Source organism: Lagopus leucura, unplaced genomic scaffold (assembly GCF_019238085.1).
Source record: "Lagopus leucura isolate 7727_CA_CO unplaced genomic scaffold, USGS_WTPT01 Super-Scaffold_100001, whole genome shotgun sequence".
Taxonomy (NCBI): domain Eukaryota; kingdom Metazoa; phylum Chordata; class Aves; order Galliformes; family Phasianidae; genus Lagopus; species Lagopus leucura.
Genome location: NW_024962262.1, coordinates 47766882 through 47788097, shown reverse-complemented (window position 1 = coordinate 47788097; position 21216 = coordinate 47766882). Strand labels below are relative to the sequence as shown.

The following is a 21216-nucleotide window of genomic DNA, read 5'->3' as shown; positions in this document are numbered from 1 at the left end:
GCTTTTGCCTTACTCTTTTGATTATATTGCAATTATAACATCTTGGTCATACAACTGTGTTTAAAGGTACTGTACACAGTTATTTTCTACATAGCAACAATGAACACAGATAGCAACAAAGATTCCAGTCAAGTCCTATTATTGTCATACAGATCCTGGCGCCTTTGACTGTACACAAGAACACGAAATTACTACTCAACATAAAGTAGTAAAATGAATCAGTTCCAAGGGAACAGTCATCCTGAACCAGATCCACATGCCTTTAATTAAGATTCTGAAACTAGAAGATGCAATCAGAAATGCTGGGAGGACATATAAGATCATAGAATGACCTGGGTTGAGAAGGACCACAATGATCATAGATTTTCAAGTCCCCTGCTACGTGCAGGGTCGCCAACCACCAGACCAGGCTGCCCAGAGGTCTCAGAATAAACCCAAGCAGAGCTCAGTGTAAGCTTTCAGTAGTCTAAACACAATTACTTTAAGTACTTGATGCATGTTAACATATTTAAACCTGAATTAACATTGCTCCCCTTGCAGCCAAAAGCAAAGCACTCAACTGCAATTGCTTTAGGTCAGTGCGCTGCTTCAATTAATACAGATTAACTATTATTGCAAGCATCACCTTCTGGCAGAGAGGGAAAGGATTTAAGAAACCTCAGCATCCACTACTTAATTGTTGCATGAAGAAACACAGCTAAAATTATCTTCTATATGATTTCTCCTTTCCTAACATTTCAAAAGGCAGAAAGTATTGAGACCAGAGTACATCAAGAGGTGAGGGAATCTAACTGGTCGTTCTCCTTGAAAAACTTCCACCTTACAGCAACAGTTTTTTGTTGCGTAACGACTGGCAGTTTTAAAAGAGAAACAGAGGGACAAAACAAAGTCACTGAAATTGGATTCTTTAAGTGCAAGAGATGATTTGGTGGTAAGTGTACATTCCATGGTTTGGTGGTTGGAAACCCTGCACATAGCAGGGGAGTTGAAACTAGATGATCACTGTGGTCCTTTTTAACCACAGGCCATTCTATGATTTCCCACAGCCAGCGTACCAGCGCCATCGGCTTCCAGAACACCTTGCACATAGAGGCAAGAATGCATTTGAAGCAGCGATGGGCAAAGCACCAACATCGTGGCAGTACTCCAAGTTTAATGCACCGTCAGCACTGTTGCACGACTGCCACGATGTACACACAGCACGGGCAGAGCGTTTATTCTTTATCTCCCGTATGCACCTCGAGGGGTGGTAAGGAGCTCACCGACACAGGTCAGAGAGAGATCTTCAGGATATGGGCGGAGCCGAGCCCCGTGCCGTTGGAACGCCACTGCTTCGGCCTCCGAAGAAACAGGAAAGCGGTTAGTCAGCCCTTCCGCTCCCTACCAGCCTCCAGCGAGCGTTCCCGCGGCAGAAGCTGCACCGCAGAAGAGCGCCCAGATAAAGCTACAGCCCCACAGGGCCGGGAGTCGCCGGCACCGGCGTAGCCGCTACCAACAGCTACTGCCCACCCACCTGCCTAGGGGCGCGGCCGCCCTCACAAGCAGGGGCTGCCCGCGCGGCCACCCCAGCTCCCGATGAGCTCAGTGACCGCCCCGAGAGCGACCTCACCCGCCCCGGGGCCGCCACATCCCCACAGCCCGCAAATAACACCACCGACACTCACCCGCTCCGCCAACGCCACTCCTCTCACCTCGCTCCCGCCCCACCTCGTCACGCTCTGGCAAAGTCTCGCGAGAGTCAGAACGGGTCACGGGGGGGCGGGGCAAACTGCCTTTTCGCACGCTCATTGGTCAGGAAGGCGGACACGGAAGCGACGGCGACCAACGCGCGTGCGCCGTGCCTGCGAGGGCGGCGGCGGCGGGGGGTAGTGGGCGCGATCCCCGCGGTGGCCGTTACTGGGCGGTGTAATGGCTGCGGGGGGAGCTGAGGGACCGGCCGCGCGCCTTCCGGGGGTCTCCCGCACGGGGCGAGGCGTGTGGAGCGCGGCGGGAGCGTCATGACCGGGAGCCGCTTGTTTTGGCCCGCGCGACCGTTGCCGTGAGGTGAGGGCGGCCCCAGGCGGTGCCTCCGCGCTCCGGGAGCGTGAGGCGTGGCTTTGGCAGCCCCGCTCAGGAGACCGCGCGTGAAGAGCGCGCGAGAAGATCCGCGGGTGCGGTTGATGGGATATTAAAGTGTGCCTTAAAAAAAAAAAAAAAGCGTTGTGCTCCTTTTGTTTCTTGGAACTCCGACCGTAGCTCTGCTGCAGCTGGGGCGGGGAGATAACGCTCGGAGCGCCCGCGGTACGGGGCTGACGGCGGAAGGAGCGAGGCCGCCGCGCTCTGACCTCCGGCCGGCAGGGGGCGCTCTCGGCGGGGGGGGCTCGCCGCAGCTCTCGGCGTGCCGGCGCGGAGCAGGCCGGGACGGCGCGGCGGGGGCGGGGCGGGCGACTCGCCGTATGCACGGGGCTGCGCGCGGGTGCGGGTGGCTCAACGGCGCTGAGACGGGCGACGAGCTGAGGGGTCGCCACCATGGGCAAGAAGCAGAAGAACAAGAACGAGGACAGGTAGGGGAACGGCGGCCGGGCCGCGCTGTCTCTCCCCGGGAGCGTGACAGCGGTAGCGAGCGCCGGTGCGGCGGCGCTGAGTCAGGCCCTGCCGGGGCTCGAGGCCTCGCTGGGCCCGGGCGGCGGAGGCAAGGCGGGCCGCGCTGAGGAGCGGTGGGCGCGCTGCTTGCTGCCTCCTTCGGCCCGTTCTCGGCCCCGCGTGGCGGCGGGCCGGCTCGCGGTCGCCGGCTAAAAATAGCGCCTGGGCCCGGCTGCGGGACTCAGTGGGCTCAGTGCGGTACTGCCGTGTGGGACAGTGCGGAGATTGCCCCGGCTGTGGGCTCCGGCCCTGAGGGGCTCTCGCAAGGGCGGTTATCGTGAACCGTATGGAGTGCTGAGTGAATAACGTCAAATATGTGTGTTTCAGCAGGAGAGAGCGTGTGCTGTTACTTGTCACTATAAAGTAGTAATAAAAACGTTTACAGTTGGCTCGCAGTGTGCCTCTGGTTGTTAGTGCTGACTGAGTTAAATGAAAGCTATTTTCTATACACAGATGGGTAGTGATAGGACAAGGGGGAATGGTTTTAAACTGAGACGAGGAGGTTTAGGTTAGATATTAGGAGGAAGTTTTTTACTCAGAGGGTGGTGACACACTGGAACAGGTTGCCCAAGCAGGCTGTGGATGCCCCATCCCTGGAGGCATTGAAGGCCAGGCTGGATGTGGCTCTGGGCAGCCTGGTCTGGTGGTTGGCGACCCTGCACATAGCAGGGGGTTGAAACCAGATGATCATTGTGGTCCTTTTCAACCTATTCTGTGAACCTTGAAGTGTGTGTGAACTTGAAACTGTACAGGTCTTTTCTTTACCCACGCTGACCATTTCGTATATTCTTTTTGAGCCATTAAATGCGTCTTTTCGTGGAAGTACCACCATGAAAACTATCTCACAGACTGTAATTTTTTCTGGTTCTAATATGGGTGCTTGTTTTTACGTTAATAATCTGTACTCTTATCTCCTTTTTCTTTAATTCCATGATTCTATGATTTATTAATCTAAGTCTTAAATCACTTTATGTTTTCTGGTACTTTTTGGATAATAAGTGTTCTGTTAGCAAAGATTGATCTTGGCTAGCTATTTTTCTCTTGTGTCTTTTGCCATATTATGCATGCTGGTTTGTACTGTCTGCTATTACAGCTTGTTTCTTGGGCTGTATTTCACAGGTGTGTCCCAGGAGCATCTCTGGCAAGAGAATGAGTCAAGTGTCACTTGAGGAGGAAGAAGGAGGGGTTGGAGATTTATGCTCTTCAGGAAGGCAGATCCAGTGCTCTCTGTACCTGGTGTGTTAGATGTCAGAATCATGCAGAAATCTTTGGGTGCTGAGGTGCTGCTGTCCTGAGTCCTTTTAGCCATGGTGATGGTGGTGGTGGGAGGTTCTGGAGGGGAACTGGAGAGTCATAGTGCCTACCAGGTGTCTTGTTCTCATTTGAGGCTGAAGGAAGGAAGCATACCTTCAGTGAGAAGCCAGAACTTTATTGTTAGAATAGTTGAAATCTTAAACCTAATGACTATTTATCCAGATCTGATTGTAAATTAGTGTGCTTACTATCTCACTGTTGCTGCAAGTTAGTGGTTTCATCCTGAGGATAGTGAGCTTTTATGGTGAGTAGTCAGCATTAGAAGTTCTTTGTGAGGAGCAGTGCAATCATTGGTGTTGATGGTTTCATTTTTATTTTTATTTTTTTTTTAGGATTGACTTGAGATGCTCTGTATGTGCCATCTGTTAGTGTCCATCCCATGACTGTCCTTTTCTCTGCAGCATCCTGCATCTCCACTTCCCAGTGCCTCTTCTTTCATACCAGGCCTATATTTTTCTGCTCTGCAACACTGTGTTAGAGCTGTAAATCCCTCATTCTTTAACTGCTTGTTACTGCTGTCTACATGAAACCGTGATTGCAGCGTGCCAGGGTAAATAGAAGTAAAGCCCAGTTACGAATAGATACCTGGTCACTTAGAGAAATCGCTGTCACAGCTAAATCAAGTAACAGTTAAAGGCAGGCCAAGAGAAGCTCAGCCAAAGTAAGCCTGACAAACTTCAGTCCTAAGACTTTGCAGATGCAGCACAAAAGCTTCTGAACTTCTGTTAGCAGGGGCAAAAGTTATTATTGGGCTACAGCTATGTTGTGGCAGAGGGTTAAGCTGGAGGATGAGTTCAAACAGATGTGTATTTGAGAAAGACAGGACAGTTGAGGGGGGATATATCTTATTGCCAGGAGTTTGAGGGGATGGGAATGAGGTAGGACCTGGAAAGCCAGCAGTGTTTTTAGGTGGGCTCTATCTGCAGAAGTACCCCTTCATCTGATGGGGCTGGTTCTGGCTGATACTCTGTAAGCCATGAGTTCCCTCCAGGGAGGGATCGTGTATTTGCATCTGTAGCTTCAAGATAGACTTCAGCACCCCTGATCAATCTGCGTTCTGTTCCAATGAAATGAGGGAGGACTGACTCCCTGGAACCAAAGGCTCACTTTTGTTTCCCACATGCTTACTTTTCTGAAAGAGTGGTCAGGCACTGGAATGGGCTGCCCAGGGAGGTGGTGGAGTCACTGACCTTGGAGGTGTTCAGGAACGCTTGGATTTTGTGTTGAGGGACATGATTTAGTGAGAACTATTGGTGATAGATTGGACTGGATGGTCTTGTAGGTCTTTTCCAACCTTGGTGTTTCTGTGATTCAGTTTTGTGCTGTGCCAAGTTATTCATTTCTTTCTTTTCCCCTCTTCTTTCCTCAGTAACTGCATTTTAGATGTTCCTTACATCCTTTTTGGCTGCCTCTCTGAAAGTGTGCTGCAGCTCAAGGGCACAACTTGCAGTGCAGAGGGAGCAAATGGGAAGATGCGGGCAGTATGTTGGTGTTGTGAATATTGCTTTGAGCATTGATGTAACAAAAAGGAGATTTTTCTCCTTTTCTGCTGACTTGCTGAGACAAGCTACAGAAGGTATAAGTCATCTTTACTCTGCTTTTCTCTTCTCTCCTCTCACCCCTTTCGTTTTAACTTCTGTTACGTAGTTTTCCCTTAGCATGTTACTGTGGAGCATAGTAGAGGTCATGCTGATCAGTAGTAATGTACATCCAGGTAAATGAGGCTGACTAAGAACTTTGGCATAGGAGCAGGCTCAAAGTACACAAGGCTGAGACCCTGAGGGTTGCAATACCTGTGGTGAGTAGGGAAGGAATGAGAACGTGGGGTCACTGTCTGCTGTATTTACTCATTGCTGTCTGAACCAAATATACCTTCAAATCTGTTTCTACTCCGCCAGCACCTCTGTTATGCTCCTAGGAAATTTACTGACTCCTGCCTTCTGATTTTGGTGCATATGTCCATGAAGAACATATGTGGGTGGTCAGATGGCGTGTTTGAGAGGTGCTCTGTTAAGGTGAGGAGCATCGTGGGTTGTAATTAGTACCTAAGCTAAATGGAAGTTGCTTTGATGGATTCCTCTTTATGTTGATTGCTCATTTTCAAAGAAAACTTCATAGCAAAGCTGTCAATAAAAATATAAGACATCATAACTTCCAGACGTTCCTAGTGGAAGAGTGGGTGTTCTGATGTGTAATTTGGCTCCTAGGAGTGGTGTGCTATGGATGAGTTGGTTCTTGGGTAGAGCTGTAATGGCAGAAGGCTCTCCCCTGCTGTTTCTGTGAGTTTCGTACAGGAGGCTTTTTAAATGTGTGGGAAGAAAGGCTGTTGAAAGCTACAGAACTCTGTGCTTTGAATTCAAACCTCAGACTGCTGTAGATTTCCAAGTGTAAGTGCTGTATGCAGTAAGTTACAAATAATTTCCTGCCTGAAATCTGAATCTTTATGTTCTTAGCTTTTCTTGTGGGTTTGTTTTTTTTTTTTTTTTCCCCCATCTTCTTCTCCCTGCTTAGTTCTCTTTTCTCCTCGTCTAAGTAGTCTCCTTTAGCTTCCAGTATGTAATCTTTAGGTGTGTTTGTCCTTGTGCCCTTTGATATTGTGTGCTGCTGCTGGGGCATACCTCTCTGATCATTCATGCGTATTGCTTTAGAGTGTGCAGGTGCCAGCAGTGATTCTGCAGCCAAGAATGAGCACTGCTGCTAAAATAAGACTTACAGTGTGGCTGCCTATGCTATATATTGTTTCCTGTTCTACAAATTCAGTTGCTGGTACTGTCTGCTAATCGGTTTGGTCCTTTAAATGAAATCCCCTAAGTGTAGCCTTGGGAAGTTCAGTGAAGGCTGCGCAGCCCACAGACACCTGGAGTTTAGAAATGTTGTGCACTGTAGAACGTGGACAATCTCTGTCTCTATCTGCTTCTCAGGAATGGTCCCACAACGAAGCTTTATGCAGTTCCAGCAAGGAGAGCAGCTGAGAAACACTTGAATTCGTTGTCGCAAATCTCATCTAGAAGCTGCTAGGATTTTGTACTGGCAAATGAAGTATAATTCTGTGCAAATATATGTATGTTACCAAAAAGGCTGTGTTTTGTAACACAAGCATTTCACATTTTTAAGAAAGCTGATTTTATACACGTTATTGGATTTCTGTAAAGCAGAGCATCACATCTGGGCCTCTAGGAAGACTATAAGGATCTGCAAATGTTTGCAGTACTGTTTTCCTTTTCAGTGTTGCAGTTCTGGATAAAACCTCTAGTTCAGTTAGTTACTTTTAATACTTACGTAATATTCCTTTTCTTCCTCTTGCTGAAAATAATAATAATAAAAATAGGCCCTAGAACCTGCTGGAAATAATTCTTCTGCACACAGGCTGTGTATGCATGCAGTTAATCCAGTCACTAAGTTTGGCTTATTTCAGAAAGTAAGTACTCTGCAGCCTGGTGGGGGTTCTGCTCTGGAAGCAGCTGGTATCTCACAAAGATGTGTGTTTTGATGATCCTGCTGCTTGTAGCACTGGTTACTTATTCTCCCCACACATCAAATATTTATGTACGTGTATATCTATATGTCTTTTACAATGAGGGTGGTGAGGCACTGGCTCAGGTTGCCCAGTGATGTGATGGATGCCCCGTCCCTGGAGACTTTCAGATTGAGGCTGGATCAGGCCCTGGGCAACCTGGTGTAGCTGTGGTGTCCCTGTTCATTGCAGGGGTGTTGGACTGGATGACCTTTAAAGGTCCCTTCCAACTCTAACCATCTAATTCTATTCTATGATTCCATGTTTTACAGTAGTCTGGAAATGTGAATGAGTGTGCTATCTTAACTCTGAAATGTGTTCCTTCAGATACACATGGTTAGATGAAGTGTTGAGTTATAGGTAATGCAGGCAGGTGTCCTTTGTTTCTCAGAATTGTAAACTCTCTGAAGTGTATTTCAGAATGTGCTCTAAGTGGTATTTTTGTTTTTTTTTCTGCTGATGAGAAATACCTAGGATACAGAAGCTATGAAGCAGTGGGCTTGGAGGTAATCCTTGTAGCCTGTGTACTTTTGTAAACCAGCAAAGCCCCAGAGATGTAATTCAGGGAAGACCAAATGTTACTTCTTCACTTAGCGCTTCATATTCTGTGCTTTTAACCATCCTCTTCTGGGAGCTAAGCACTTAAACTGAACCTCGAAGCACTGTCTTCTCCCAGAAGCTCTGTGCTGTAAACTGCTAAGTACGTGATATCTTCAAGAAACGTTTTATCTTGAAGTTTTGCTGTATCTTTAAGTGGAATTCTAAGTTGTGGTTAGCTTTTTTGTTTTGTCCTGTTGAAAGAGCCTTTCTGTTGTGGCTTTCTGTTTCCTATCACCTGTTGCGATTAAGAGTTTCCTATGCCTTCTATTTTCTATGCCTTTTTCAGAAGGTTTAGTTTAGCTGATAGATATTCTGCTCTTCTTTTTCCACGGCTAAACTTGAGAGAGAAGGCATGAGCCTTTCATGTTATGAAATAGAATCATTATCTTCAGAGCCTGACCGAATAACAACTGCCCTCTTGGACAGGCTTTGCTTCCCGCTGTCTCATGTAATTAGGGAGCGTCACCAGCTTCCTTCATCTTACCAGGGAAATGGGGAAGATGCAGTTTGCATCATGTGTAGTTTGGCTGACTTGACTTGGGTTTGCTCTTGATGTCTATCCCCAGCTGCTCTCTGCAATCATTTCCCATCATATTGGATCTGGTACTGCAACGTTGGGTCGTGTCTCTAGTCCTTGTGTGGGTGCCCCTCACTTACTGGGGGTGGGGAGGTGCAGCTTGTTGTGTCCCAGCTTTCTAACAGTTGTAGGCATATATAATCCACATGTTTTCAGCAGGAAAAACAAGACAGCTTCTTAAAATCTGAAAAGTTGGTGGTATTCATCCATTCAGCAACGGGTAAGAAGAAGAAAACAGCAGTAACTTTGTTTTCTTGCTTTCACTAACATTGCTGAGCTAGCAAATCCTTGTATTTTCAGTTTCGTAACCCACTTACGTGAGGTGCGTGGTTTTGAACAATTAAATAATCACTTCCAAAGCATTCTGTGTCGTGCAGGGTTTTCAACCCGTTGCTCTGAGAAATGTTTTTTGTAGAGAGAATACCTTAACACCTGTGAGTAAAACAGCTACAAGTCTGCCATTCAGCCTTTGTAACTCACGGATTTTGGAATAAGCTTTATTTAGAAATGCGTCTCTATTATTGGGCTCAGAACTCATATCTTCAGAGATGATGGGTATAAAGTGCTTTATTATTCCATGCAAAACAGGTGGTTCAGCTTCTTTCAGTCTTTTTGAAGCTCAGGTTGTTTTCTTTCTAAGCAAAAGAAGATGACTTAATGACAGTGATGTTCTTTGAGGTTGGCTGGAAGAGCTGGTGCCGTGTAAATGATGAAACATCTCCAAAGTTGCCTCAGCAAAAATGAGCCTCGTGGTTATGCAGGAATGTAGGAGTGAGCTTGCAGCAGTGATGCAACTTTCTTGCTGCGTCGATTTTTGTCTCTTCTGCCCTGTGCACACATATGCTTTATTTGTACTTTTGGCCTTTTTAAATCTGTGTTTTCTGGCATTTGAACTTTACAGAGATATCTTTTAGCATATTTCTATTTACTATCTCAGTTTTGAAAGTGCAGGAGATCTTTAGTAGTTATGTTTGTGTTCATCAGTGCAGTGGCTCCTAAAGCACTTGGACAAGCACTTTGAGTGTCTGTGTATGCTTTTACTTTGGCAGGAGAGTGTTACCTCCTTAGCTTTGTTTGCAGAGCTCAGTGTTGGATTGCTAGATGTTAAAAGGTTTTTTTTTTTTTTTAAAGTTTTGTTTAACTAATTTCAATAGAGTCAAGTTGATACTAATGAGGACAACTCAGCTCCTTTGCATTCTGCTGATTAATCCTGTTGCTCCACTCTTTCAGTTCATGTGTGGAGTGATAGTTTTCTCTCTACCACTGCCATCCCTTGTTGCGTAGGCACACGGTGCCCGTTGATAACAAAGTTCTGCTCAGTGTTTGGGGATCTGTATTGCAGGTACTACTGTCAGTGTACTTAAAGCCATAATAGACTGAGAGCTAAGAAAGGGACTTTATAGGATCTCACTGTTGCAGGCCATTGCATCAGAAAGGGAACTTGCTCCAAAATCAGATCACGTTTTTAACAACAGCAACCAAAAGAAGACAACAAACAAGGCAGTCAACACCTTTACAGATGAGCTATTTTAGTTTTTTTTCACCAGATGTTAAGTAATAACTGAGCTTGTGCTTTTTTTTTTTTTTTTTGATTGGAGTTTTAGCCTTGAATGTCAATTCCTTGTTGCAGGAGCAAGAGAAGCACTGGGTTGGTCTCTTTCAGACCATACGCATGTCAGTCATGGGGGACTTCCCACTTTTCTGACTCAATAGCTTGCAACTGTTGGGGATCTGATAAGTAGGAGAGCTGCTGGCAATCCTCTTACGTGCGACTGAGCCGAGGTAGGTGGCAGCTTTTTGTTTGTTCCCAGCTCTTCTGTAATCTTTTCACGCTTTCTCTTATAGGCAGGTTTTGAGGCTGTAGCGTTATTTGTCACTGTGTTCAATGTGGAGCATGGTGTGGATTTTTGGAGTGTCGCTTTGTCACTGGCTTGACCACATGTGGTTGCGTGAGGGGTGTTACTGAATTTCCTTTCTTGCTCCTGCCTTTCTTAAGCATCTCCGAGTATTGAGGATGGTCTGGGAAGATTTGATCCTGATTAGGTGTACTAGCACAGTATTCAGCTGGTGGCCCACTGAATATCTGTTAGCAGCCTTGCTTTTTCCTATGCAATGCAAGTTTTCAATAGTTTTATTTGGTATCTGAATTCTAGTGATTGCTGTGTCCTTGTTATGGATTACTGCTATCTTCTTTAATTAGCCCAACTGCTGTGTCTTCTCCCAGTGTGTAGTTTTGCCCTGTGTTAGGCACAGATGCCCTTGGAGAAATGTCTGCAGCCATTTAGCGTTTGGCAGATGGTTTGTTGACATTTGTATGTGGTGTGCACACACTTAACTCTTGTTCCAACTTACTTACAGCTCACTTTTTTAGCAATGCCAGAAGTAGGGAATGTCTTATCTGGCAGCAGAAATAGAGGCTGGGATCAAAAGTATGTGAATAAGAAAGATGGCTCTGGCTTCGCTTCTGAAGCAGCAACAGGACAAGGCAAATGCTCAGCAGTGCAGCAGTGGTTGGCTCTCTGCTTCATGCTTTCTGGGCCTCGATGAGGTGTGTGTGCTGAGGGAATATGGGAATATTTGTGTGGGAACCTGTCTACAGCAACCCTGTGTCTGGTGCTCATGGGGTTGGGGTAGGACCCTTGCAAAGGCTGAACGTGGGGCATAGGGGGGATGGGTGAGACCTTCTGCAGGACTTGGAGGAGGAGGTTCCTGCAAGAGAGCTTGGGTTTCTGAAATTTGCATTTGGGGAGTACTTCAAGTTTATGGGAAAAAGTTTCCTAGGTACATCTTCCAATGCCAGTAGAAAAGAAACTCCACAGTTTTGTATCTAAATACATTGTGTTCCTTATGCCGTAAGAAATGACGTAAGTATCTCCCAGGAAAAGGAGGAGGGCCCTTTCTCAATCTTCTTTTCCACTTTACTATGGAATTCTAGAAGAATAACACTGAGCCAAGATTAGAGTCATTAGAATTCAGCATTCTAATTCTAAATAATGAAATAATTAGATTGCTGACAGTGGAATATATTTCAAAATCTTTACTGCAGCATTCCGTTGGCTGAAAGTCATGAATGACGATTTGAAGATAAGGAGATTCAAGGGCAATATGGAAATAAACTCTTAGTCATGGAAGCCAATATTTGAACTCCTTGGCTTTCCAGTGATGCTCTTGCTTTACAGTTATGAAGAAGAATCATAACTTTATATATCACCAGTGAATGTGTTTTAATTTTACTTTTTACTTCATCCAGGCACAAATGTTTGAAGTCTGCCCTGTCTTGTCTTTGTAAATGGAAATGTAGTGAAAAGCGTAGATTTCTTGGAAACCTTTGACTCATAAGCTGTAGAAGCCAATGTTAGAAAGAGTCTTGTGCTGTATTTATGCCACTGTTGTGACAGCTGAGTGGTCTTCATTATTATTTCTAAATTGTGCTCGCTGGTGGGTGTTAAAGCTTAATGTCTGTGAATGAGTTTTTTTGGTGTTTAATTTCAGATCTTTTTCCCCAAAGAAGTTTCCCTGTTCAAGATGGAGTTGAAGCATGCAGATTTAAAGGCAAAACAAACCCCAAACAAAAAAGGAAACCCACCCATAATACACATGCCCTGTTTCCCCTCCTTAAAGCTTGCATCCTGGAAGGCATGAAGTGCCATAAGCTCTCTTTGCTAGTGGCGTAAAAACAGGTGGTTATGTTTGAACGTGCTTTCTGCAAAGTTGCAAAGTCATGAGAATATCCATGTGGATTACAGCCTGCTTAAAAGTTTGCCTCTTTCATGTCCATGCAGCCATCTGGGTAAGGTCCTGTAACAGTTGATGTGAGCTGTGTAGCCACTGGAAGCAGTAGCAGCAGTCTCTTCTAATTACTTCCAGCTCACGTTAGGCTCAATCTCCTCCTTTGATTCAAGGTAGAAGGAGGTAAGTGAGTGTACTTAATAAATTGACGGGCTACACTGGGCATAAAAAGAAAGGACCTGTGCGTGGGCCTGCGTGTAGCATAGTTAGCTTGAGGTGTAGGGATGATTGCTGACATTTTTATTTCAGCTCTGTGCTACCCCAGGACCACAGCCAGTTCAACTGCGTATAAAAACAGCCCTTCAACGTCCAGTCAGCTGTTTCTAAGGTGCTAATGACCCCAAAGTTTATTCTTTTTCCCCTTGGGGTACATGGGGGATTGGTTTAGAAATCAGCGTTAACTACTGGAGAGTTATGTTTCTGTGAGAAATATATCAGTGGGTATAATGGAGATTTGCTTTTCTTGTTTTGACTAAGAGCACGTATCCCTGGCAACGTGCTGGATGGTGAGCTGCTTCGTTGGATTGCTTTTTATTAGGTGTGTTCTGTCGGTATAGAAGAAAAGTTATGATCTTGAAAACAAATAATAGTTGATCTTGTGCTTTTGTCACAGACAGACCGTTCTGGTGACTTGTTAATGCAGAGATTTGGGGATAAATTGGGTTTGCGAATGTCAGCATGTAAAAATGATTCTCTGAGCCCTCACTTTTTGCACAGAGACTTAAGCATTTCTCCAAAGATTCTGAAAAATGTAATCCATATATAATAGTTTTGAGCCCCTCACTACAAGGAAGTCATTGAGGCCCTGGAGTTGTGAGGGGTCCTGGAGCACAAGTCTTATGGGGAGTGGCTGATGGAACTGGGATTGTTCAGTCTGGAGAAGAGGAGGCTCAGGGGGGACTTTATTGCTCTCTACAGTAACCTGAAAGGAGACTGTGGTGAGGTAGAGGTCGGCCTCTTCTCCCAGGTAACAGCTGTAGGATGAGAGGGAATGGCCCCGAGTTGCACCAAGGGATGTTCAGGTTGGACGTTAAGAAAGGTCCAAAAGGGTGGTCAGGTGCTGGAATGGGCTGCCCTGGGAGGTGTTGGAGTCACTGACCTCGGAGGTGTTCAAGAAACATTTAGATGTACTGAGGGATGTGGTTTAGTGGGAAATCTTGGTGATAGGCGGACTGGGTGCTCTTGGAGGTCTGGCTGGTGAAAGTGGGTAGCAGTGATCAAGACAGTGAAACTTTGAGTCAGTGAGTAGTTTTCTGCCCGTGTACCTAAGAGGGAGTTAGTTGAGATATCTGTAGCAGATTAAATGATTAATAAATATAATTTATAAAAGCTGCAAGCTGCGATATGAGTGGTATCCTAATGCTTACTACTTCAGTAGGTCTAAAAACCTAAGTTTTAAGTGTGTAGCGGGGAATAGGCAAGTCACCTTTCTCACAGCTGCACTGTGAGTACCATCACATGACAAACCTCTGGGCACTAGACTTCATCTTTGCTCCCTTCTGCTGGTACAAGAGAAGCAAAAAAGTGCATTTGATTTACTGCTATTGATAAAAGAGAGTAAAAGAGCTTTTGTTTCTTGGTTGCAGATGAGGTTACTTGTAACAAGAAAGGAAGATACTTTTGAAACAGAAGTTTACATTCTCCTTCTCATTAGATCTCATTGTATTATTTCAGATGCCTAGTGAAACTTCTTTTAGCTGTTTTTAGGCCTGAGAGAGGTGCTACTAAGTATGCAAATGGTGGAAATAATTGCTTGTCAACTGCATTACTAGTTTTTTTTTTTCAGATGTTTAGTCCAGTAGGGGTGATATTCTGCTTCTCAATCAGCAGATTGCTCCTACTGAATTAGGAAATCCCTTCTGCATCATTTTTTACATTTTTCAGTTTAGGGATTGCTTTTCCATCCATGATGCCTACTGTGATGTGGAGGGATAAGCAATTTGGCTTTTGGAGGAGCAAAGTCTAGTTGTATTCTTCCAAGAAGGTTTTATCAAATCTCACATCTGAATTTTAAAAGTCAGTACTGGAAGATCTGAATATGTTTTACCATTCTTTTTACCTTCAAGCAGATAATACGTATGCAGATTTTTCCTTTTTTCCTACAGGGTCAATTAAGTGTAATGATTTGAATGACTTCTATTTAGATGAACTTTTAAATAACCCTATTTTCCTTTTGCATTTTAGTGCAAAAGATGATATTGATATTGATGCCCTTGCTGCTGAGATAGAAGGTGCAGGCGCTGCAAAAGAACAAGAGCCTCAGAAATCCAAAGGCAAAAAGAAAAAAGAGAAGAAGAAACAAGATTTTGAGTAAGATTTTTTTTCTGTCCACGTTATTTTATTTAACCTTGCAAAACTTCATTTACTTAAGTACCATAACTTTTCCTGTTTTAGTGAAGATGATATCCTGAAGGAGCTGGAAGAACTGTCACTAGAAGCACAAGGAGGGAGAGCTGAGAGGGAACCTTCTGCAGGAAAGGTGAACACTGTGGGGCAAGGGGAGACTATGTAATAGGAAGTAGTTGGGATACCAGACACTTCCATCCTAGAAGAGTCAGTCTGTGTTCTGGTTGGAACTCCTAAGGAAGTTAGTGGATATTTCTTCTTATACTTGTATAGTAAATGTCAATTGTGAAATATTTTACCCTAAGCAGTGTCTTTGTGTGATGATCATCATTCGAACTCAATCAGAATAAATTTTAACTGTGGGCTGAGTGTAGTACAGTCAGCAGTCGTAGTTACTGCTTTTCAAACTTCGTCTTCAGTAAGAGAAGTTTTTCTTGACGTCTCTGAATGCTAACTCTCAAAAGCATGTTATTTCCCATGGCTGATTTTATCATTTAATTACCAGGCTGAAAATGACCACGAAGATAGCTTATCAAAACAGGACAAAAAAAGGAAAGGAAAGAGCAAAAAAGCCAATCTTGAGAATGACTACGACAGTGAGGAAATGGAAGATAAAGATAGAAAACCTAAAAAAACTCAGAAAGCAAGACAAGACGTACTTTCTGGCAGTGATGATGATGATCTTGAGATTCAGCCTAAGAAAAACAAAGGGAAAACTCAGAAATCAAACAAAAAGCATGAACTGTCAGAGGATGAAGCTAACGTTAAGAAAAGCAAGGAGCGTGTGGGGACGTTGTCTACAGGTGAGAGCGGTGATGAATCGGATGAGTTCTCCCAGCCTAGAAAAGGACAAAAGAAAAACCAAAAGCCAAAGTCCACTGCTGCTATTGGAAGTGGGGATGAGGAAGAAGAGTCATCATTCAAAGTAAAAACGGTAGCTCAAAAGAAGGCAGAAAAAAAAGAACGTGAAAGGAAAAAACGTGAGGAAGAAAAAGCCAAACTGAGGAAACTGAAAGAAAAGGAAGAATTAGAAGGTGGTAAGGAACCAGCAAAGCCAAAGGAAGCTCCAAAAAAAGCTGAAGAGAAGGCTTCTCCTGATGTCGCAGCAGCCCCTGGCCCTGGGGAAAAAGGAGAAATTCCTGCAGGAGCAGAGGGTTTGTAACATGGTTTCTAAAACTGTAATGTAAACATGGTAGTTTTTATCAGGAGACCAGAGTATTGACAGGCTGTGCAGGTGATTTGTTGCTTTATTCTAAATCTGGAGTAGTAATCATTTGGTAGCCTTGTCTTCCTCTTTGTTGGCTGACATGTGGCTATTTTTTCTGGCCTGTAGTTTATTCAGGTACGGGTGTAAACAAAAGCCAGATGGTGAATTCTCATTACCACATGTACGTAGCAGTTCTGTAATGTAAACATAATTTTTCTGCCTAATTATTGTTAGACATCTGTTACATTAAGTCTTCAGGCCCTGTCTTTGTAACTTAAGAGACAGTTCCATTTTTTTTTATTATGAAGTGCTTGTATAGTAGCCTCTGAAAATGTTCCTTGTTTGGAGTTAGTTACAGTGTTGGAAATACTAATTGCATTTAGAGTCTTTACAATTTCTGGGGTCTTTGATCCTCTCTCTTCTTTCTGTAGCTGATGACAATGAAGGGGACAAAAAGAAAAAAGACAAGAAAAAAAAGAAAGGTGAGAAAGAGGAAAAGGAAAAAGAGAAGAAAAAGGGGCCCAGTAAAGCTACAGTTAAAGCTATGCAAGAAGCCTTGGCTAAAATGAAAGAAGAGGAGGAGAGGGCAAAAAGAGAAGAGGAAGAACGCATACGACGACTGGAGGAATTAGAAGCTAAGCGCAAAGAAGAGGTATGGCATTTCTTACTCTGAGGACAGAGTAAGGGTCGACTTAACCTGAACTCTTGCTGGTATGCAGCTTCTATATCCATCCTTAATATGTTTTCTCATCAATGGAATAAACACACAGCTTTTGTGTGAAGCGTGCTTTAAAATCTCTGCATGTTTTTTAACCTTTCTCTAGGAACGATTGGAACAAGAAAGGAAAGAAAGAAAGAAACAGAAAGAAAAAGAGAGGAAGGAACGTCTGAAGAAGGAGGGAAAACTTTTAACAAAAGCTCAACGAGAAGCCAGAGCCAGGGCAGAGGCTACTCTTAAACTACTCCAAGCTCAGGGTAAGTTATACTGCTGTTTTTAAAAAAAAATAAAAATAATCTACTTTTCACACCCCTTACTCCTCTTTGTATTTTTTATCTATATTTGATTGTATACTGAGTAAATCTTTGTAAAGCTGGTCTGGATCCTCTTGTGTTAATTTGTGTAATCAGCACATGCATTATTTTGCTTGAAGTCAGAGGAACAACATTATCTCCTTACATTTGCTTTAGGAAAGGGATATATGGAAGCTTTCCTACTTATCAGTTAGGTAGAATCTACATCTCCCTTGCAGTGAAGTAAATGTGTTGTAATCCTGCGTTGTCCCTGCTGACTTGTTCCTGTGGCTAAGGAAATCCCCTCTAACTCTGCTCTTGTGAGGCACCGCCTGGAGTACTGTGTCCAGGTCTGGAGCCCCAGTACAAGAAAGACAGGGAGCTGTTGGAGAGGGTCCGGAGGAGAGCCACAAAGATGATCAGGGGATTGGAGCACCTCCCCTGTGAAGACAGGCTGAGGAAGCTGGGCTTGTTCAGCCTGGAGAAAAGAAGGCAGTGGGGTGACCTCATTGCAGCCTTTCAGTACCTAAAGGGAGCCTACAGACAGGAGGGGAATCAACTCTTTGAAAGGGTAGGTAACTGCAGGACAAGGGGAAATGGTTTCAAGTTGAGGGAGGGAAGATTTAGGTTGGATGTCGGGGGGAAGTTCTTTACAGAGAGAGTGGTGAGGTGCTGGAACAGGCTGCCCAGAGAGGCTGTGGATGCCCCATCCCTGGAGGTGTTCAAGGCCAGGTTGGATGGGGCCCTGGGCAGCCTGGTCTAATATTGAATGTGGAGGTTGGTGGCCCTGCCTGTGGCAGGGTGGTTGGAGATTCGTGATTCTGGAGATTCCTTCCAACCCTGGCCATTCTGTGATTCTGTGAAAGAAGAGAATTCCAAAGGCTGAGGAGTATTCTTGTTATATTTGTAAAGAACCAATGTCTGAAACTTTGCTGTTAGGGAGTGTGAACGGGTAGAAATGTCTGTAACTGGTGAAATGAATCTTTAAACACACGGTAAGGTGGTGGTTTTTCTTCAGCCACTGTTGTAATTACTAGAATTCTTCTATCTCTTTGCTGCCACAACCAGATTTTTCTCAAAGCAACACAGTTAAGTAGGTGGGTACCTGAAGGAATTTTGAGATTTCAGGAGGTGTAGTGATAATTAAAGGAGTTTATTTTTGCACCAGACTTTTCTTTATAATTGAATCCTTTCCAACGTTACGGTATTGGAAGGTAAGGTGATGACTTGAAATTGCCATTATTTTAATACCTAGAGCTTTTTTCTTTCTCCTTTAAGTGGAGAAAAACAAACAAAAACACCATCAAACTACCCTCAGAAATAAAAAGCAAATGAAAAAAAGAGCAAAAGATTAAATTCTGTCCTGAACAACCTTAAGCTCTTAAGAAGAGATGTGCATCTTAACTGTTCCAGTTTGCGTGTCGTCTTCAGACACTCATTTTAAATACATTTGAGCGTAGCAGAGTTTGCACTGACGTATGTTAGTTAAACTTGAGGTGTGTGTGTTTATCAAATCCTATGGAAATTTGATTGATCAGTGTGTTTTTTTTCTGTTAGTAACGTAACTTCTTTAGGAATGATCAGAGTATCTGAAGAACTGCATTGAACAGTGCTCAAATTCTGCTGCTTTTGAAAATGAGACTGCTTTTTGAGAGTTAAAATCTGCAATGAACCTACTTTCTGCTCTTCTCCTCTGTCATCTGGCAACTCTTGAAAACTTGTTTTCATTTAAACTAAAGGAAGCAGTCACCTGATTTATTTTTCTACAGTACTTTATTTTTTCCCAACAATGTTATTACAGGTGTTGAAGTGCCATCCAAAGACTCTGTGCCAAAGAAGAGGCCAATATATGAAGACAAAAAGAAAAAGAAGCAGCAGCAGCCAGAAAATAAAGAAGGTGTGGTTTGTATCTAGGAATACTTGATAAATTAGTCATGCTTCAGGAAATGTTTGTGGAATAAATCAGCTACAGCTATATTAATTGCACTTCAGAGTGCCTGCAGGTTTCTTATGTTGTTCTTTAGCTATGCTTTTTTTGTTGTTGTTTTTTAGTTTCCAACATAAGTAATATGGCTACCTACCACTTCAGAATAAAGAGCTGAACTGGCTGCCCATCAGAATTGCAGAAGTTTAGTTTCTTTAACAGAACAGTATAGCAAGAATGGGTGGTTCATTCATTAGTACCGGTTCATTCTCTCTTGTGTTTGTAAGAAAGTGGCTTTTTGTTTTAATGTTCAAATCAGCGGTGATTGTCATAGCTTGTAACTGAACTTTCACATGAATGCATGGAAGGCCAGATGTTTCTCAGATGAGCTGCACACTTTGTTTTAATTGAGTACATGGGACTTCAGTTAGTTTGCTATCAAATAGAAATGTTATTTACTTTAATAGCTCAACTTGAAATGAAACTTAGATGTGAAGCTGAATGTCTAACTCTGCTTTGAAATTTGGCCTTCTGAAAGAGCCTGGAAACTAATTTGCTTCTTGCAGTTTCAGAAAGCTTGGAGGTGACTTCCCCAGCTGAAGATGCAGTAGAACTAGAAACACTGGTAAAAGAAGAGTCTCCTCTTCCAGCAGAGCCAGGTTAGTAGTAATGCTAATAAACTCAAAGCATGCAGGGGCAGCACCACACGGCAGATATTTGCTGTTTTCAACACTCTTACTCTATACCTTGTTGGGTTGGAGCCGAGTGGCCATCCATTCTTGAGGCAGCTGCCTTCCTTTCAAAGGGATGAACGGATGGAATTTTGTGGAGTAAAAAGGCATGAAGAGTCAGAATGAGATTGTAAGGGTCCCTTATTCTTGGTGAACTCCCGTGTTCAATTATGTAGGCAGCTGTGTCATATAGGTACATTCAGGGCCCTGTGATTAGCTCCCTTGACTTTTCATTTGTTTTCTGAAAGGTGTTTTTTCAGGTGTGATGTGGGAGTCAGAGGGAAATATGTTGCTTCTCGTGACAGCCCTGCAATCTTCAAACTGAGAATACAATCACCATGAAGTGTTCTGTTTTCCCAAGTGCTGAATGCAGTGAATATGGATTAGCTTGCAAAACTGAGGTGGAATCAGCCTACTGAGTGATTGTTGCTGTCATTTTTCCCTGTGCACAATATTTACTTTGGCAGAATAGCTTAATACTGGACTTCATTCTCAGTGAGGAGACAGTTTCAATTTTTACCCTTATTCTTAAGTCAGGCAAGTAGTGACAAAGTTTCCAACTTTGTAAAAATCAAACTGAATGTGTACTCTAATTCTGGCTTGATGTATCTCTTGCAAAAGCAATTTTAGTGCCATAATAAAAAGCTATCTGGCAGGAAAGCAGTTCCTAGCTAATGTTACAGCAGTCTGGAATTAATTCTTTCTTTATGTTAAATTTCATGACTGTGTGTTGTTCAATGCCCCTTTTGGAGAGTATTAAGAATCTGCATTTTTCCATTTGTCTATTATAAGAAGAGACAGCAGCTTTTATCTGATTGAGCTCCTGCTGGAATGAATTAATTTAATCTGGAATTCATGATGTTGCATAATTGTGTCAAGGCACCTGGAGTCTTAAAATAGCACTTTCTGTAGACGTTTCAGACTAATTGAAGACTACAAGTGTGGTGGTTACAGCATTAATTTGTTTCTCTGTCACTTTGCTACGCATGGCTAATGGTTAATTGTGCAGCTCCTGTCAGGAACGTGATTTTGGTAGAAGTCTGTGAGATGTATATGAGGCAGGCACTTGCATGATGTGCAGGGAGCAACTGCATCAGTACTTTATCTGTCTTCCAAAAATAAGCTGTGCTAGGCAAAGGTGATAGAACTGTAAAATTTACGTGGAGAGGACTGAAGTTTACGTGTTTCTTAAGTGTGCAGCATTTTTCTACTTAGGGAGTATGGAGATAATTTGTTATAATTATGGTAGCAAACTTGTAAGTTTCAGCAGTCCATGTGTCAAAGGAAAGGTCATCTTAAATTTCGTATGTTGGTGTGCTGTTTCTTTTCCTCTAATGTTGGATTTCTTCCTTTTCAGAAGAAAAGGAGGAAGAAGAAGAAGAAGATGCAGGCTTGGATGACTGGGAAGCCATGGTTAGTGATGAAGATGGAGAAAAAGGTGAGCGTGTAAATACTGAATGGATGTATTTTTTTCTGATTAACAGTTGTTCTCAGGGCTTCGTTATTAGTTTGTATGGAACCAGTAGTGTGCTTAGACTCCCCTTGTCCCACTGTTAAATAATTTGCAAGGCAAGCGTGATA

At 43.6% G+C, this 21216-nt stretch overlaps 2 protein-coding genes across 4 annotated transcripts in view; one reads left to right on the top strand and one right to left on the bottom strand.

The window, feature by feature from the left end:
- TXNDC9 (thioredoxin domain containing 9) overlaps positions 1 to 1727 on the bottom strand; it is an 11216-nt gene extending 9489 nt beyond the window's left edge. The window contains exons 1-2 of one of the 3 annotated variants that reach the window (XM_042868219.1): positions 1665 to 1713; positions 1239 to 1338 (exon numbers count right to left, since the gene is read on the bottom strand). The gene's annotated coding sequence lies outside the window, so the exon portion shown is untranslated. Of the gene's footprint in view, positions 1 to 1238; positions 1339 to 1664 lie in introns of all 3 variants that reach the window. The other 2 variants (XM_042868221.1, XM_042868220.1) reach the window with 2 other exon arrangements.
- Positions 1728 to 2423: 696 nt separating this feature from the next.
- Positions 2424 to 21216, top strand: part of EIF5B (eukaryotic translation initiation factor 5B) — a 32470-nt gene continuing 13677 nt past the window's right edge. The window contains exons 1-9 of the mRNA XM_042867101.1: positions 2424 to 2543; positions 14601 to 14726; positions 14811 to 14895; positions 15268 to 15916; positions 16401 to 16621; positions 16794 to 16944; positions 18782 to 18877; positions 19471 to 19563; positions 20993 to 21073. Coding sequence (XP_042723035.1) covers positions 2509 to 2543; positions 14601 to 14726; positions 14811 to 14895; positions 15268 to 15916; positions 16401 to 16621; positions 16794 to 16944; positions 18782 to 18877; positions 19471 to 19563; positions 20993 to 21073 — 1537 coding nt within the window. The 5' untranslated portion in view covers positions 2424 to 2508. The remainder of the gene's footprint in view (positions 2544 to 14600; positions 14727 to 14810; positions 14896 to 15267; positions 15917 to 16400; positions 16622 to 16793; positions 16945 to 18781; positions 18878 to 19470; positions 19564 to 20992; positions 21074 to 21216) is intronic.